This window comes from Brienomyrus brachyistius, chromosome 1, assembly GCF_023856365.1.
Source record: "Brienomyrus brachyistius isolate T26 chromosome 1, BBRACH_0.4, whole genome shotgun sequence".
In the NCBI taxonomy this organism is placed as follows: Eukaryota; Metazoa; Chordata; class Actinopteri; order Osteoglossiformes; family Mormyridae; genus Brienomyrus; species Brienomyrus brachyistius.
Window position 1 is genome coordinate 33714790 of NC_064533.1, and position 17736 is coordinate 33732525.

Sequence of the window (17736 nt, forward strand, 5' to 3'; positions counted from 1 at the left end):
AAACACGAAAATATTGTTGAATGTGAAACTCCTCTGAGTGTTTCCTGTGGTTAGTATTAAATGCTTTTTTAATGTGAAAGATTTTAAATTCAAAGGGACAAGCTGGCCTAGGTATGCAGAACAGGGTTCACCCAATTATAATCAAAGTAAAACCAACCATTATGGGCAATGGCTCAGATTTCCTCAGGATCGCCGAAATCCACACTCTGTCTCAGAGAGTGAGCCCAGGAACAAATATAATCAGATAATATCAGCTATACAGTATTGGCACACCTGTAAAATACTGACACACTGAGACTGAATGCATGCAACGCTCGTGTATGTGGAATTCACATTTAAGGAGAATGAATGGACGGATAACCCACATAGAATTTAATTTAGCAGTTAAAAATTGTGATAAATAAGGTTATCTGTCAATATACATTTGTGCAGTATTCGATGCTCCGTTTATATTATCCCGTTGAGATAATTAACGAATAGCAAATAATAAATACACACTCAATTGACCATAGTAAACAAATTATTGCGGATACAGATTTGGCACATCCTCCTAAGCTGTAGAGGGCGCCAGAGAATACCGAAAGAACATTGCTTTCCGGCTGCTTTCTCTGACAGACTTGAATGTGCAAGCTGTAAACAATTGAAATCAAAGGCTAGGTGACCAGGGATTTCTGAATGAAAACACTTTTGGATTAATATGGCGTTTGTTACTGCAAGTTGGAACCCACTAGGGGAAGCGTTTTACAGGTTATTACTTTTCGTATGAGTTTTTAAGGCCGATTTGTAAATTAGGGAACTACCTTCACGCGATGATAGCCACTGGTATTTCGGGAAAATTTAAAAGCAAAAAGTGTATAGTGCGACAAAAGGCAGAGTGTTTCCTCAGCAAACTATAATTCCAATTTTACATCGGGAAAGTCATGTCGGTCCTATGCAAGTTATTATCGTTATTATCTTCGACCCGTAGCAATGCTTAGCGAACACGGCCCTGTCAGCCGCTCACATGATGTGTGTTTTTTTTTTCTTCTTCACAGAAAGATCGAGCTTTATGAAATGGGATGGAACCTAAGGGAGGGACTCAGAAATTGTCAGATTGCAGCAGCCCCTTATGGTGGCCCGATCGGTAAGATATTTCAAATTAGTGGTAGGACTCAGATTTGCTAACATGTTTGTAGTGCTTTTCGTTATTGCAATTTAATTGTTAAGTAGATGTTAAACAGTTTAGCTTGCAATTGGTAGCAGTTACACATTAATAAAAACGGGACCAGGGTCTATGAAGAATGAGTACCAGCAATATTTTTGTTAAGTCCAGTTTCTTAAATGACAGCGCACCTGCTGATTATTTGAACTTTAATGGTCTAGGTAACTGTGCTTTCGCTTTTCTTTTAGCTCTGTTGAAGGAGCCCCAACGATCTTCACCTAGTGCTCGACCCCAGCTAGAGATCTATACCTCTTCTGGATCTCCCATGGCTAGCTTTATGGTTTGCCCATATTTTTAGTCATGCGCTGTTTGAGTGCTGGCATTTTTCCTGTGACTGAAAGAGCTGCTGTGAAGATTGAATTCAGTGTAGATTTTAAAAATGGATATTCATATACTGTTTTCTGACTTGTGGTTTGTGATTCCACAGTGGAAGAGCGGAGTGGTGAAGCAGCTAGGCTGGACAATCAGCGATGACTTGTTGTGTGTGCAGGAGGATGGCACTGTACTTGTATATGACTTGTTTGGTTCCTTCAAGAGACACTTCAGTATGGGCAATGTAAGGAAGAAAGTACCAGCTGACCACACATATAAGCGTCTGTCTCATGACATATTCGGAACCTCACTGTTTGTGTGTATTATATAGCACTTTCTGTCGCATGCATTTGTGCTAGTATTCAGGCTATTCTGTGCATTTGTCAATTTATAGGAACTTGTTCAGAGTCATGTGCTGGAAGCCAAGATTTTTCACTCACCCTATGGTACAGGGATTGCTGTACTTTCAGGGGCCTACCGATTCATTCTTGCTACAAACATTGAAGATATCAAACTTCGTCGCTTACCAGAAGTCCCAGGTATCAAAAGAAGCAGGTTCTTTGTCTTGGTTATGCTCTCTTTCATTAAATCTTTGTTTCATTTTATTTCATTAGTTGGACTCATAGTGTATGGACTGTTATAGTTAGACTCCTTATGTTCTTCCAGGTCTACAGGGGGTGCCCTCTTGCTGGACTGTGCTTTCACAGGACAGACAAACCAAGGTGTTGCTGGCCAATGGCTCAGATCTATACATCTTGGACAACACTGCCTGCACACCGGTGGTGAGTGGCAAAGGCACTTTTATACCGTGAATATTTTGTCCTTTGTTAAACGTATACTGACTGAAAATGTATGTCGGTGTATTGTATCTTTGTGAACCAATTTATATATTTTTAATTGTGGATGCCATATGTGTTTAAGAGCCCCTCAGGTTTCTCCTCCCAAGCCACCAACATTATCCAGGTTGCGGGTTCCTTCAGCTACAAGTATCTGGCTCTCTTCACAGATTCAGGTCATGTCTGGATGGGTTCTGCCAACCTAAAGGTTGGTGAGATGGGCTGGCCTATTCTGGGGTAAACACTGGATATGCTTCATTAACCCTAGTAGAAGTTTATATAAGACACACTCCTTCCTGGGTTATTCCCTGCCTTCCGCCCTTAACTTCTGGGATAGGTGCTGGACCCTACCTAGGGCAAACTATAGAAAATGGATGGATGGATTTTGTTTCAGTCGTATGTCAGGATTAAATAACACTGAACTTTAAGGTGTGTATAAAATGTGTTTTGTGGATAATTATGTTCTGTAAACACACACATACATAGGTGCTAATCAGTTCAAATACTGCCTTTTATTTACTCATGCTATAATGTTAGTTATGACACTAAGGGGGTTTATTAAGGTAAAATGGAAGGTGAAGTTAATTGACCTGAAATGTATCTTTGTTAGGAAAAACTCTGTGAGGTCGACACCAAGATGCGGACCCCACCGTCACAGATGGCCTGGTAAGCCATTTGATTCTGCAATAAAATGCATCTGTTTATAGAAATATTCCCAAAAATCATACAATGCTTGCCCTGCATTAAGGTGTTGGAGGCCTAAGAGTCAGCAGCCGTCAGTTGTGATCATGTGGGAAAAGTACCTGCTGGTAGTTGGACCATGTAAAGACACAATTCAGTATCCTTTAGCCTGTTTTTTTCCACTGAAACCATGGTGGATGAGGTATTTGCAGAATTAATAGTGTTTGGACCTGCCCATGTAATACCTGGCTGCGGCAGTTGGATGGCCATTTCCGGAGGGTGGGATTGGACCGTGTATCTGCCTGTGGGAACGCTGGCCAGGATACCGAGAAGTTTCACTGTGTGGTGGTTTCGGCAACGTGCTGCACCAGTGCGTTCTCCCCGACCTGACCTGACCTGTTGTCCTTAACCTTTTGTTTGGGTATAACCTGGATAATGAATCTGTTCTGGTTCCGGAGCTTGATAGTGTTAGAATCATTAGTGGGACCCACCATGAGCTGCTTCAGGAGGTTCCAGGTCAGTATGTACTGGTATCTATATCACTTGTATTTTCCTGTAATAATTTTGAAATTGTAATTAGGGGTGGGCAATATGGCCAAAAAGTCATATCAGGAGTTTTTTGGTTAGAATCAAGATCCATGATATAGATCACAATTTTTTAAGTTTGTTTACAAACCAATCAAATTGGGATATATGTAGTAATGTTAATTGGCCATTTACCACTTTACCAGCAATTCTATTCTATTACACTGCTTGTGGCATTATAAAAATACTTATTAAAGTATGAAAAATATTATGCATACAAAGAAACTGATTAATTAGAGCAAAAGTGCTTATTTTTAATACTAAAATTTTGAGTGCAAATGAATCACTTTGGTCAATAACGGTACTGTTCTGAAGTCAGTTTACAACAAAACAAATTGATTGTGTTGCCACCTGTTATGCGAACATTATTTCTGCAAAGTTTGCAAATCACAGGAGATTTGGCCCACTTTGGATTTCGCAGCATCCTGTCCATTTCCTCGCAATTGAAGTAGAACCTTTTTTGGAACTAAATCTTCCAAAGCTGCCATGCCACGTGCTTTGTTAACTTGACAGCACTGCCAGGCCATCTACAGATCATGTGTGGTTTACGGCATGACATGAGTGCTGTATTTTTTGTGATTCAGTGGCATGTAAAGTTATTTGCTCCTTGCTTGCCTGTTTATTTTAAGATTCATCACCAAGTTCAGATCCACTGGTACAGACAATTGACAAAGAAGTGAGATATATATATAGACAGCGCTGTGATGTTTTGCAGGTCGAAATTGTTTTGTTACACATTAGTTTGTTTTTGTTGTAGTACTGCACTTGTAGTTTATTGATAATGTTAAGTAGTGTACTTCTAACTGGGAATTTTTATTAGAAGCCCAGTCTAGCTGCTGTTATGCAGAGTTGACTGCTCGATAGCACGTATGTTTGTGATGTGCAGTTTGCTTTGCTTTACTTTGGACTAAAGTGTCTGCTAAATAATAAATGTAGTGCTGGATGGTGATTCTTGCCATCACTGATATGCTATCATGAACACAATTGCAACTGGTCACGATAAATTGTCGTCATATAGCCTACCACTAATTAGAATGTTATTAATGAGTAAATAGTTCAGGGATTTTCAACCTTATTAGGTTACTACAAGATGAAAATAGACCTGGCTATGAGACTTCCCACCCAATAATGTATGACCACAAAAGTAATTTACTATATGCTTCTGCGAACCCCCTGTAGTTACTCTATGGGCCCCCCAGGGGGTGATGGAGCCCAGGTTGAAAACCCTGGAATAGATCATCATATGCAGTCATAACACCTATAGTGATGCTTTCTTCTTGTCAAAATCCTGACTCTCTCTTTTTCCACTTTTCAGCGGTAAGTGAGGAGATATTTAAGATAGCCTCTATGGCTCCTGGAGCGCTGCTGCTTGAAGCACACAAGGAGTATGAGGTAATGTGACATTTTGTGGGTTTGCTTTTTGGTGTTTTGCGGTTTGCCTGAGAATGAGACATTATTTCTTTTCTTGAGTATATATTTCTTGGTGTATGCAGAAAGAAAGCCAGAAAGCAGATGAATATCTGCGGGAGATCAAAGAGCAAGACCGGCTGGGTGATGCAGTGAAACAGTGTGTGGAAGCTGCCGGATATGAACATGAGCCAGAGACACAGAAGATGCTGCTCAGGGTGAGACCCTGGGATTGAGCTAATGGACAGTTTGATCTTCGAAATATTTTTTTATGATGAGTCATGAAATTTAGATGTATTTAGCAGATGCTTTTGTCTAGTGTCACTTGAAAATGAGGAATGTTTTTGGGGTCAGTGAGCAGGGTCATCCGGGATCCCTGAAGCAATTAGGGTTAAGGGCCTTGCACAAGGGCCCAGTGGTCAGGTGACATGATCACTCTGCCAGCCATAGAGGTTTGAACCCATGACCTTCCAGAACCAGTCACCGATAATTTGCTGAGCTTTTTACCGGTAGGCAGTGGACTGACATAACTTCTGATCTCCATTTCAGCAATTGCAAAACAGTGGTCTAAAAATAGCCTTTACAATGAGGTTTGAGATGAAGATAGGATTCAGGTTTATGATTAAAGTAAAAGATGAGTAATGTATGCCAGACAAGGAATAACATGATATTTACTTTTTCCTGCCCTTCTGGGACTCTAGGCAGCCTCCTTTGGAAAGTGCTTCCTCAGTAATTTCCGTCCAGAGCAATTTGTCTGCACGTGCAGAGATCTGCGTGTCCTGAATGCTGTTCGAGATTACACTGTGGGGATCCCTCTCACACTGCAACAGTATCCTTTCAGTTTCTAGAAAGATGCATCTTCATGCATGCAGACATTAATTTTCACTTTCTTGCTCTAGGTCTCAATTGAGTTGAATTTACATTTCTTCATAGTCTGTATACGTTTGAATATAATAAGGTGAATTCTATGATTTTAAATTGGTATAAATATAACATGAGACTGGAAATGCATGTGGAAATAAGAGCATTTTGCAGGCATGTAAAACATGAATATTAATTTTGCATGAATGAATAAAATGAATGCATACTATTTCATTTTCAGATTATGTATTTTTACATGTATTTATTAATTGCACTTTTATATATTCGAAATACAAAGACCCCATCCCTGTGTAGTAGTAGATCATTTTTCACTAAAATAATATAAACATTTAAAATTACCAGGTACAAAATCGATATTTTAACAGAATTAGAATTGATTCTCAAAATGATCACATTCAGATTGAAAGAGTCAATATTTCAGTATTGATCTTCACATCCTTAATACATATATTCATCAAGAGTGAATACCAGTTTGGTATTCTAGAAAGAGGGTTCAGGTTTAAAGTGTATCTCCGACACCACGGTAAAATTAGCTCTATATTTGAAATTCCGTTTTTCAACTTTAATATCTCTCAACAAAAGCAAGCGATATCTCTCAGTTGTCCAGATTGCTTTATGGTCAAATTTTAATTAATGTTTGAATGTTAACTGTCACTTGCATATAGTCACTGATGGTAAATGCACACAATTATTGGTAAATATGTGTTACTACAATTATATCACCAAGTACAATTACTATAAGTACATATAAAAATACATAGTCTGAAAGTTAAATGGTATGCACTGTATCGCATAGTCTACAGCTTAAAGCACACTTATTGGACATGTCTGTCATTTAGTTTTATGGTTATCCGTCCATTCATTCTTTGTTTGTATTTTGAATGGAAACAGTACAGTTATTAATACTAATGCAAAATATTGTGAGATCTTGCTAAAGACTTGTTTTTTTTTTCTTTTTTTTCTTCCTTCTATTAACACGTTCTGCGTGAATAGAACGGGGGAGGCACTTGATATTTTTGCTTATCGCAATATTTTTTTAATTAAAATATTGTGTATTTTTTTTTTATCACCTAGCCCTAGTGTACAGGACAGTTGTGAGTGCTCAGCTTCCAGAAGTTGTAGAAAGAAACCTTGATAAGAGAAAACTGTATATTCTTAGCTAAACAATTTGAAAACACTAACAAGATAGAATCCTTAAGTCTACTTGCAGGTATAAGCAGATGACGGTGCAGGTACTCATTGACAGGTAAGGGGACATCTCTTCTAGCAGGCTTACCAGTATTTGTGTGTTGGTCATTTCTTGAATGAAAGCTACAGTAATGTGCAAAAGTCTTAGGCAGTTTAAAGCTGTTTATCTGGGTAGCAAGTGTACTTTGGCTTAGAAGAAAAAACACTATTTAACATTAGAGCATGTGCAAATTAAGAGTAACACAATAAAAACTAGTAATTATTTCTTCTGTTTTCTAAAAAGTTACTGATATCTAGTTGGATGGCTTTGGACTGCTACAGTTCCCAAACTTCTCCTCAGGGGCACCTCAGTCGTTCCATGATTTTGTTAAATTTCACCGACAGCTTAATTAAATAATTAAATATATTGGTTTAAAAAGTCAGTGACAGATTGATTAGCTGTATGAGGTGTGCTAGTGGCCAAGTCAAAAAATACATAGTTGCATTGGACTGCAAATACTAGGATGATTTTAGCAGAGGTTCTGAAATGGCTAAGCTGACACACTTTGACAGGCATAATATCATAGTTTTACACCGACACAAGGATAATCTGAACATCATTTTCTTTGCCTGCCTAAGACGTTTGCACAGTACTGTAGGTCAAGGTAACTGGGAAAAGTGGGACAAAGGATTGTGTGTCCCCACTCAGGCTGGTGTACCGCAAACTGTACCCTCTCGCCATTGAGATTTGCCGCTATTTGAAGATTCCCGAGTACCAAGGAGTCAGTAGAGTGCTGAAGCACTGGGCCTGCTGTAAGGTGGGTCCCTGTTACAAAATGTCTGATACTCAAAACAAAGCACTTTCAGTTATGTGTTAATTCATCAATGCTCCCAACATCTTTTGCTCAGGTGCAGCAAAAAGAAGAGGCTGATGAGGTCATTGCTCGAATGGTCAGTCTGAAGCTAGGGGAGACTGCTGGTATCTCCTACTCTGATATTGCAGCCAGGGCATATGAGTGTGGCAGGACAGAATTAGCCATCAAGGTACAGCCATCTCTTTCACTTTGCTAAAATATGCCACAGGATAACAAGCACTGTGAAGTCACTCTCTTTCTCTCTTAGCTCCTGGAGTTTGAGCCTCGCTCTGGTGAACAGGTGCCATTACTCTTGAAGATGAAAAGGAGTCAGTTGGCCCTCAGTAAAGCCATTGAGAGTGGAGACACTGACCTGGGTACAATGCAGTAACACATGCACAGATGCTTATATCATTACTTCTCAAAGCAGGCCTTGGGGACTCCCAGATGGTCCACATTTTTGCTCTCTCCCAAAAAATGTGGACCATCTGGGGGTCCCCGAGGCCTGCTTTAAGAAACACTTGCTTTTATCATATTGATGATCACTGTAACCTGTTTCGGACTCTGACACATTAATGCTAGCTAGTCCTCTAACATTGTGCTATAACAATTTGCTTCACCATATGTAGAGACTGTCAAAGTTGATTACAAAACATATATAAATATTGGGTGTTTCTCAATACCAAGAACATAAAGATTGTACTTGTGGTCTTGGCAGGAGTGGTATTGCTAACCTACATCCCAAGAACGAACCGGGAACGCAATGAATCATGGGATTGTTCTCATTTGGCAAGGATGCAACCAATGCATCCTTGATATTTGGGGTGGAGCAAGAATAACATCCAGGGAATTTTACCATCCTCTGTACTTCTGTTCTTAATTTTGAAACTGGTCTTCAGCAAAAGAAGATGACCTGGAATGTGTATGCGAGAACACAAGTATGGTCAAGTATGCATATTGAGAAACATCCGTTCTTGCCTGCTTGGGTGTATTAAACTGATGCTGTCCCCATGTGTAATCAGTCTACACAGTGGTCACATACCTGAAGAATGAGATGAACAGAGGAGATTTCTTCATGACCTTAAGGAACCAGCCAATTGCTCTGAGTCTTTATAGACAGGTGAGGATAAAAAGGCTTGTCATGTAGGTTTTAGACTATGCTGTTCATTGAGGATTTTTTGTTCACAGCCTTATGGTTTTGTGTTAATTACATGAAGTGGTGGAACTATTGAAGAACCATTATCACAATTGCTTAAGTCCATATCAGCAGATGTGAAACTACATGTACGTCACATTGAACAGGAAAACTTGTTAAATAGAATACATGTATATGCCAGTTTTGTAAGCATCAAGAGCAGGACACACTTAAAGACCTCTTCAATCAAGATGATGACCACCAGGAACTGGGCAACTTCTATGTGAGAGCTAGTTATCAAGAAGGGGTGAGTGAAGTTAACTGCCTGTGCCTAGTCTAAAACAATTTAAACTATTTAAAAACACGAAAGCATAGATTTTGGCAGGTTTTAGCAAGTAAATGTGTTGCTGTCAGTGAAGCTGAAATTTATTCCTAATTGTTATTGGCCTGAATTGTTTTGCAGAGGCTGGATACACGCATGTCATGCCTGCAGAATGCAATGGATGAGTACAACAAAGCCAAAAATGAGTTCAATGCTAAAGTAAGACACCTTTTAATTATGAAACAGAATGACTAAGTCAAGCAGGTTTACATGAAGTGCTTCAATTGTGAAATAAATTTATGGAGGTGGTGGGATAGAATAGGTTTTGAAGCAAATAGTGAGAGGAGACATCTCAACCCCAATCCTGAAAATACTGAATTCTGCCTCACATTTGCCTAAAACTTAATTGCAAATGCATGAAATTACAGTGTCTGGAGTCCTGGGTCTTAACGGGGTTTTATAGAACTGCCCGGTTGATGTCAGCGTGGGCTGATAAATTGCATTGTAAAGTTCATAGTAGCTCTGATACATTGTCCAATTCTGCCCTCTAGGCCACAGAGGAGGAGATGCGTCTGTTGCGGTTTCAGCGACGCCTGGAGGAGGAGAAGGGGGAGCGAATGGTGGGCTGCTCGTTACAGGACACCCTGCACTGCCTGCTGATTGTAGGACTGCACAAGCAGGCTGAGCAGCTGTATAAAGACTTTCGTGTTCCTGACAAGAGGTGAGGGAGCCATGAAAATTGAGCAAATTCTAGAGCAGCGGTAGGCAACCTTGGTCCTGGAGTGCTGATATCCAGCAGGTTTTCTATCCTACCTGGTCTTTGATGAACCACACCTGATCTCAGACAGATAGTAATTCATTAGGTGGAATAGAGAACTTGCTGGATACTTGCACTACAGAACCAGGGTTGCCTGCCCCTGCTCTATAGTTTGCATAGGGGGATTAATAGTACTTTATTTTTATTCTTTTCATTTTGCAAGCAACAATGCTAAAACACCACCTGTTACCTCCATCCTGGATATGCCTGACATTAGGATTTGATTTTGAATTTTATTTAAACAGGTACTGGTGGCTTAAACTCAATGCCCTAGCAGAGAAAGAAGACTGGGAAGAAATGGAGAAATTTTCAAAGACCAAGAAATCACCTATCGGATACCTGGTATACATTCAATTCCTTGGTGAAAATGCTTCTGAAACAATGAGTACCGTTGAATTGACCCATTTCCTCTCCTTTTTTAAAAAGCCTTTTGTGGATGTCTGCATGAAGCACCACAATAAGTATGAGGCCAGGAAGTATGTGTCAAAGGTCACACCAGAACAGAAGGTGAAGGCACACATAGCAGTAGGGTAAGTGCCAGCCCATATAATCAACATTTCCTTGCGACTGCTATAGATTGACACTTTGGTCACCTATGTTCTGCCCAGGGATCTGGAAGGTGCTGCTGACGCTGCCATTGAAAGGCGCAATGAAGGGGAGATCAGTCTTGTTCTCTCCCATTGCTCTGCTACTACTGACAGAACCATTGTTGACCGTCTAAACAGAACACGGGCTACTGCTGGCAAGAAGTAACCGTGTACAACAGCAAATTCATTCTCTGTCCTTTCATGTGAAATTGTGTTCAGTGAGGGATAATGAAGTGTATAATGAATAACATTCCCATTTAATTTTGAAAACGCTATCTCTGTTAAAATTCAGTTTTAAACCGATGGGTCACAGTGTGCAAAAGTTCCACAGTGAATATAAAAGGATGCAAAGTCTATTTCTCTCCTGACAGAAATTACACATTTGCTCTCCTGCAATATAAAGTTGATAATGAACTTGTAAATGGAAGGAGTATGTTTAGATCTCAATGCTGTACTTACTGATTACTAATAATGATTGTGCATGTACATGTAAATAGATGCCAGGCAATTCTGAACAGGATTAACCATTAGAAGATGGATTCATGAATTATTGCATTTATTCGGGATGTTTTTCAGGCTAACTGGAATTGTATAGCACGGTAAAGAATTCTAGATGTTAGTTTCTTTCTGGCTTGTACCCCTGTAAATTTACCGAATGCAATAATGTCTTCATTACACTGCCAGTTTAACCAGAATTCCATAAATCTCCCAGATTTCAGTGAACATATGCTTGTTTGTTCTTTTTCTTGGCACATCCATAGCCTTTGTTTATCACAGTGGCATAATATATACAGGTCTTCGTCTCGTACAACTTCTTATAGCTGTGAAACTGGCCGAATTTACATTCCTTCAGTAACGTGGGGTAACATTTGTATTTTGTGGTACTAGGTCACCGTTTCAATTGTTGGCAAATTCAATTTTAAAACGGATAAACTGATCAATTGAATACGAGGCATATTGCCAGCCATCAGCTGTTGGCACAAGTAAGTTCTAAGCAAGTGTTTTTTAACTTGTGGAGTGTCTGGAGGACCTCCGTTGACTGGGTTGAGAGACACTGTTAGAGGCCAAAAGCATGCATCTGCTTTGTGAATCATCCCAACATACAGTGCAGACTGTCCCACCATCTTCGCAGAAAACTTTAAGTGACAGAAACAGGAGAATAGAATTTCTGTACTAGGAAGATAAATTTATATACATCGCTAATATACTTATGTATTAATTGATTAGTTTTTGTTAACAACCGAGGCCATATTCATCATTCCTTAACCCCCAGCTCCCTGGGCGCCGCTACGGGTGGCAGCCCTTCGCAAAAAACAACTCACTCTATGAAAAAAGAGCAAGTTGAGGGAGGCGAAAAGACAATTTCCCTGCGGGGATCAATAAAGTATCAATTATTATTATTATTATTCTTAGTTTTTTGTTTTAAACTTAGGGGCTACCATAGACAAAGATGCATTACTAGGTGATTTTAAACTTTAGCTGAAACAGACATGCTTGGTAAAAATTTCATATACCTCATTGCTCATTTCTGCATAATTGTAACCCGAAAATATGCCTAACACTCCAAAAAACAGGTCATTTTTGGATCATTTTAATTGCCTTCTATCTATGGCTTACTGTAACAATTGTCCAAGAGATGGCTATTATAAGATGCTACAAGTTGTACTGCTCTGAAGTTTATAACATCTAAGTGTATTTCATTGCCAATATTGATGGAGTCACATACTGTAAAACTAACGCAATAAACACAGGCCCTGGTTAAAACGGCTAAAAATGAAAGTGTCACATCAAACAGACATTACACTCGCATATCACATAAAAGAGGAATTCCTGCACAAGTACTACATTTTACTTAGCATTTGGTCTCAGTAAATAAATCCAGACCTACTATTTCAATTTATACGGGCCTAAGTTGATCTGACTTTTAATTAAATTAATGAACTCAATTAAACACTGCTACTGGTGCTGCTGTATGTTCATTAATGTCCCTTATAAGTATTCAGTTTCTCTTCATACCTGTCTGTGCCCTGAACATAAATGGAATGTGAGCTGTAAAGCCTGCAGTCATTATAAATGGTGGTAATGCAGTGAAAAAATAAAAGTTCCCACATCCCAAGTATTCAAATGCTTAAAATTTCTATGAATTTCACAGTGGTAAAGAGCTCTTTGTTCACCCCTACAATAACATGTATAATATATGCAACACATTATACAATCAAATTTGAATTAGCTTGATTCTGCATTGTAATTTTGAACAAAGTATATGTTTTGCACATTCCTGTGCTGTGCTGTTACAGAACCCCATGTCCAAGATCAGCCAAATGTCAATAAACACTGCAAACTGTTACATTTACTTTACACTTTCATTTTGAACATTTTAATGCATGTCTAATCAGGTTTAACCTTACTTATAAAGTTCTGCAAAATATTCGTTAAAAAATACTCCTGGAAAAATATAAATTACGTACACAAATGTGTATAACAACAGAGGTCTTTGACTGAATGGGATGATTTTGTGTGCACACAAGAGTGACAAAAATACATTAGTTTAATAGTATAAATATAGCTAGTGTATTGATTACCCTGAAACGAGCTAAACATTTGTTCACATGCTAACCGGACAGCAGCAATTAACGATGTAAATATAATTTACATTTCTTAGTGAAATACCAATTAAACACTTCTGCCACTTACTTTTGCAATTTCAAGTCCTTTCTACTGTCAGTGTAGCAATAACTGTGAAAATTCTGTCCTTCAGGTATATTCTCATATATGTTCAATACGTTAAATGTTCACTTCTGAAATGGTTATTATTCCGGGGACGATGAAACTTCAGTACCATCCACCAGTAGAGAATGGATGATGCCATCCCTTCTCCTGCCACTGCTCACAGCCTTGATGCAGCAATCATGGTCACCGATCATGAAGTGTGTCTCAGTGCCATCATCTACAAACTCTCCCTTAACAACAAAGGAGTATTGGAACATGAAAAGATATTCAGTAGTCTATGTGCAAGGAAATACAATTAGATTAGAGCCATTTACTGCAAACTGAAAACTATTTGAAATCCCTGTCTATAAATAAAAAATTAATAATCAAATATTTAAAAACATATTGACTATTGAAACTTTGAAATATTATGTCAGAGCTACTGAGCACCAATTATTTTAAATGACAAGCGCTTTCTTTTCAGAATCATTAATGATTAACAAATACTTACTGCAGTCTCCATCTTCTGGCCATTGCACCATATGTCCATCGTGTCTTTCTCTATCAGAAAATGTCCACAACAAATTCAATGAGAAGGCAAGTATCGATGCATTAATATATTCAGGTTAATCATTTTCCCATAACACAATATGGATTTACTATAAAATCAATCACAAAAACGTAAACAACAAATGGAGCTAGAGAAGACAATCTAGCATCCTTGTTGCATTCAAAAGACTACTGAACATGTATTCTTGCAGTATTTTTAATAAAGCAACAAATCTAATTTGGTCCTATTTGGTCTTTATGTTACAATTTGTGAATATTTACAAATACGGATAATATTTTCACTGAAATATAAATTTCTGAAAATGTATTACATCTTACCTAAGACTATTCTGCAGTCAGCTCCATCGAGATTTAGCAGCCAAGTGTTGGTGATCTTGGATCTATTCTCCATGTATGACTTGAGACTCCTCCCATTGATCTCCAAAGTATATTCATAAGCAAAACCACTGATAGCATCAATATTTATTGTGGCTTTTGTGTCTGTCCCACCCACATTGAATGTCTCTTTTCCAACAAGTTTGAACATCCAATCCCTTCTCACAACTTCCTGTTTGAAAAATAAACAAGTTGAATACAAACAGCAAAAATGCTCACTCATTCAATTAACTCAAATACACCAAATAAATTACATGAGGATGGGTTCAGTTAATCTTTTCGATCATGTGCCTGCAGGTGAAAAGAGGTTTTTTTATAACTGCATGGGATGGTGGGTATGTCTTTTGAAAGACAACTGAGGATGTCTGAAGAGGATCCCTCAAATATTCGCATATTTTCAGGTTTTAGTTTCCAGTATCTTGGATTTCTCTTGATATAGAAGCACTGTTCCTGTTTTATAGTTCAGTTTTTTATGACAAAGCCCGTTCCCGTGTCTTTGTCCTGCCTAGAAGCAGATTACTGCTACACAAGGTAAATATCAACTGTTCCCTGGACCTGCTCCTGTGGATATAACTATTTAAACAAGCTTTCGGGAGTAACACGTTTATCAAATGTTTTATTATGAAAACTGAAAAATAAACTATATAATTACAAACCATTCATGCTCCTTCAAAATCCATATATAAACCAAATGGAACAAACGAGAAAAATTAAGCACAGACTAGCAATATTTTTGTGGTATGGAGCCCCTCAAGGGACCGTTGCAAAAAATCAAAATTATGTTACTTTCGTGTGCACACATTGTGGTAAATAAATACAATGAACAGAGTGTTAACAATGTGTTCATTCCATTTTAATTCAACAAATGGCCTTTGTATGACCTTTTTTGATTTTTATGAAATGTAGGATAAGCGGTTTGGAAAATGGATGGATGATATTTGAATTACGCATACCTTACTTTTTTTTTTTTTTTACTTTTTAAAATTTCCCTTTGAGATATAATGCTTTTATACTTTTCTACACCTTTGAAAGGAAGACTGTGAAATTACGCCTTAATTAGTCACTGACTCACAAAAGATGACCATTAAAGACTGAAAAATACAAAACTTTGTCTTGCACAAATTGAAATTTAATTGAAAGGAATATCTATGAATTCTATAAAAGAAGGTGACAGGTGCCAAGGTGGCTTACAGGAAAGGAGGGGTTTGATTCCTGCCCAGACAGGTAGCATGTACACCATATTAAGTATTTCCAACATTTGTGTATTAGTAGGTTTCCTTCTACAAGCCAAAACAAAGAAGTTAGATGAGCTAGTGTCCAATGACAGTCCAAGAACCTGTGGCAAAGTGAACTGCGTCTAGTGTGGAATTGCTTAGTGTCTGTGCTCCTATTTGCCTTGTTTCCTGGGAAGTTTGCTGCGATTGCTAGTTATTATGGAAACTGGATGGATATAGAAATAAATATTTAAGCAACTTCTAACCAAAGGGAACAAACTGCACAAATTACCAGCTTTTTGAAAATTCAGATACCTGAGTTTACTAAGAAAGTTTAAAATGTTGAATGATTAGTAAACTAAGTAAACTTAAGTAAAATTCACATTAAATTTTCAAGAATTAAGTCATATGAAAATCACTGGCTTTATACGCTATAACAAGTATTTATTTCTAAAATAGAATTATCTATATTTGTAGACTTATTGACTGGTTGGCCTATCTAATCATATTTTGACTAGAATTTCAACCACCTACATTAAGTGACCAGTCAATTGAAGTTTACCTAAACCATCAGTTTCTTCAAGCAATGAAACATGTTATGACACTATATCTAAGGAAGTAGCTGCTTGCCTACCTTTCCATCAATATAAATGACACGTTTGCCTGTAGTTGTCCCATGCTCAAATTCGATTCTATGGACCCCATCACTCAGAGCTACTTCCCAAACACCAACCAGGTCCCCAGACATTCTCTTTTGGTGACAGTACTGCAAAGACTAGAAAATGAGACAGTTATTGAATGGTTATTAAGTTCGGTAACTCTATTCCAGTTAAATTGTCTCCAAAACCAGAGTAATATTATATTTCTTGAAGGGCAGAGCCATCCTTTGAAAAACCCTGAAAGAGGGTAGAATCCATCATTGCACAAGCACAAGTACTTTTGGTGCTCTGTCCTTCAAACAGAAAGCTAATTTGCGGAGGCATAAGGTAAATAGGCTTACTACATCGAACTGTCAGAAACAATTTATCAGTTGTACAGCAGAGTCTGTCTTAAACGTACTTCGTAATAGAACATAAAAAACAGCAGTTGACAAAAACAAGATACATCTACAATACAAAATACTGAATGTATTCGATTTTCAAATATACTGTACATTGATCACAGCTACTAATATGCAAAAAGGTGCAGTGACAACAAATCAGAGATGTTGATCTTAACAGAAAAGCTGCCATTGACCTTATAATAGAATCATTAGGGATAACTTTATTACTTTATTATTAATTCAAAGAATGACATCCAACGCGAATTCATTCGAGAGTGTCGTACAGTAGCTACAGGTAAACAACAGTAATGCTAATCTTTTGGCAGGTCTCTTTAGCTTTACGAAAATCAAAGTGAAAAGACGAGTATAAAATACTGATGAGAACGATAATTTAAAAAAAATGTCTTACTTATTGGATTCACGCGGTCCAAACACGAAATAGCTATAACTGTTCCTTGATGTTAGCGTCTGTGTAAGGGAAGGAAACTGTTACTATAGAAACCGCAAGACACCAACGATTTACCAAGACAATGCTAGCATATTCTAGTATCAGTTAACTAAAATATATCATTGTTTCGATTACTGTCTTGTATTTCAATTCAATCCTTAAAAACATACATTCATGTAGCACACACTTTTGCAATAAAGGTTTTCTCGCGAGATACCGAATAAAGACTACAGACAGATTTTGGATTTCGCCTTTGCTTTTGTACTTCATGTCACTGTTGTCAGTACCCAGCCTCTGGCTCCGGCCCGATTTGCAGCACTCACGCGCATGCGTACACTACAACACGATATGTCGTTCTTGAGCAGTATGGCCGCGCATACGCACTGTCGCAACCCGATCTTCACCTACGCAATTTGCAAGGCGCATGTACGCCATTTTCACGCATACGTATGCAATATTGCGTAACGTCTGTCATCGGTGTCTGTACCGCGTATGAGCAAATATTTAACTGCAATGTAGAACTTTACAGAACTTAATATAGGCCACAAGATTTACAACAATAATGATAACAGAAGTTACAAAAATAACGAAT

General features: G+C 38.1%; 2 protein-coding genes across 8 annotated transcripts; one reads left to right on the plus strand and one right to left on the minus strand.

The window, feature by feature from the left end:
- The first annotated feature begins 579 nt into the window (after positions 1–579).
- Positions 580–11509, plus strand: vps16 (VPS16 core subunit of CORVET and HOPS complexes). Its single transcript, XM_049012712.1, has 24 exons — positions 580–747; positions 1035–1123; positions 1390–1481; positions 1629–1757; positions 1908–2052; positions 2180–2295; positions 2435–2557; positions 2960–3015; positions 3098–3187; positions 3452–3546; positions 4931–5007; positions 5109–5240; positions 5724–5851; positions 7115–7150; positions 7781–7889; positions 7981–8115; positions 8194–8302; positions 8948–9045; positions 9263–9367; positions 9524–9601; positions 9934–10103; positions 10445–10541; positions 10626–10729; positions 10808–11509. The coding sequence occupies exons 1-24, from the start codon at positions 698–700 to the stop codon at positions 10950–10952; spliced, it is 2508 nt and encodes an 835-aa protein (XP_048868669.1). The 5' UTR covers positions 580–697; the 3' UTR covers positions 10953–11509.
- A 1626-nt stretch (positions 11510–13135) lies between these two features.
- On the minus strand, positions 13136–17500 carry LOC125741188 (fas apoptotic inhibitory molecule 1-like). Of its 7 annotated transcripts, none has more exons than XM_049012721.1 (6): positions 17432–17500; positions 17106–17164; positions 16289–16429; positions 14384–14612; positions 14007–14056; positions 13136–13746 (listed from the first exon to the last, which is right to left on the minus strand). In XM_049012721.1, the coding sequence occupies exons 3-6, from the start codon at positions 16400–16402 to the stop codon at positions 13597–13599; spliced, it is 543 nt and encodes a 180-aa protein (XP_048868678.1). In that variant the 5' UTR covers positions 16403–16429; positions 17106–17164; positions 17432–17500; the 3' UTR covers positions 13136–13596. The 7 variants fall into 7 exon arrangements, with proteins under 7 accessions (XP_048868678.1, XP_048868673.1, XP_048868677.1 ...); XM_049012716.1 differs by having other exon boundaries at positions 17380–17475; XM_049012720.1 differs by having other exon boundaries at positions 17410–17464.
- Positions 17501–17736: the final 236 nt, after the last annotated feature.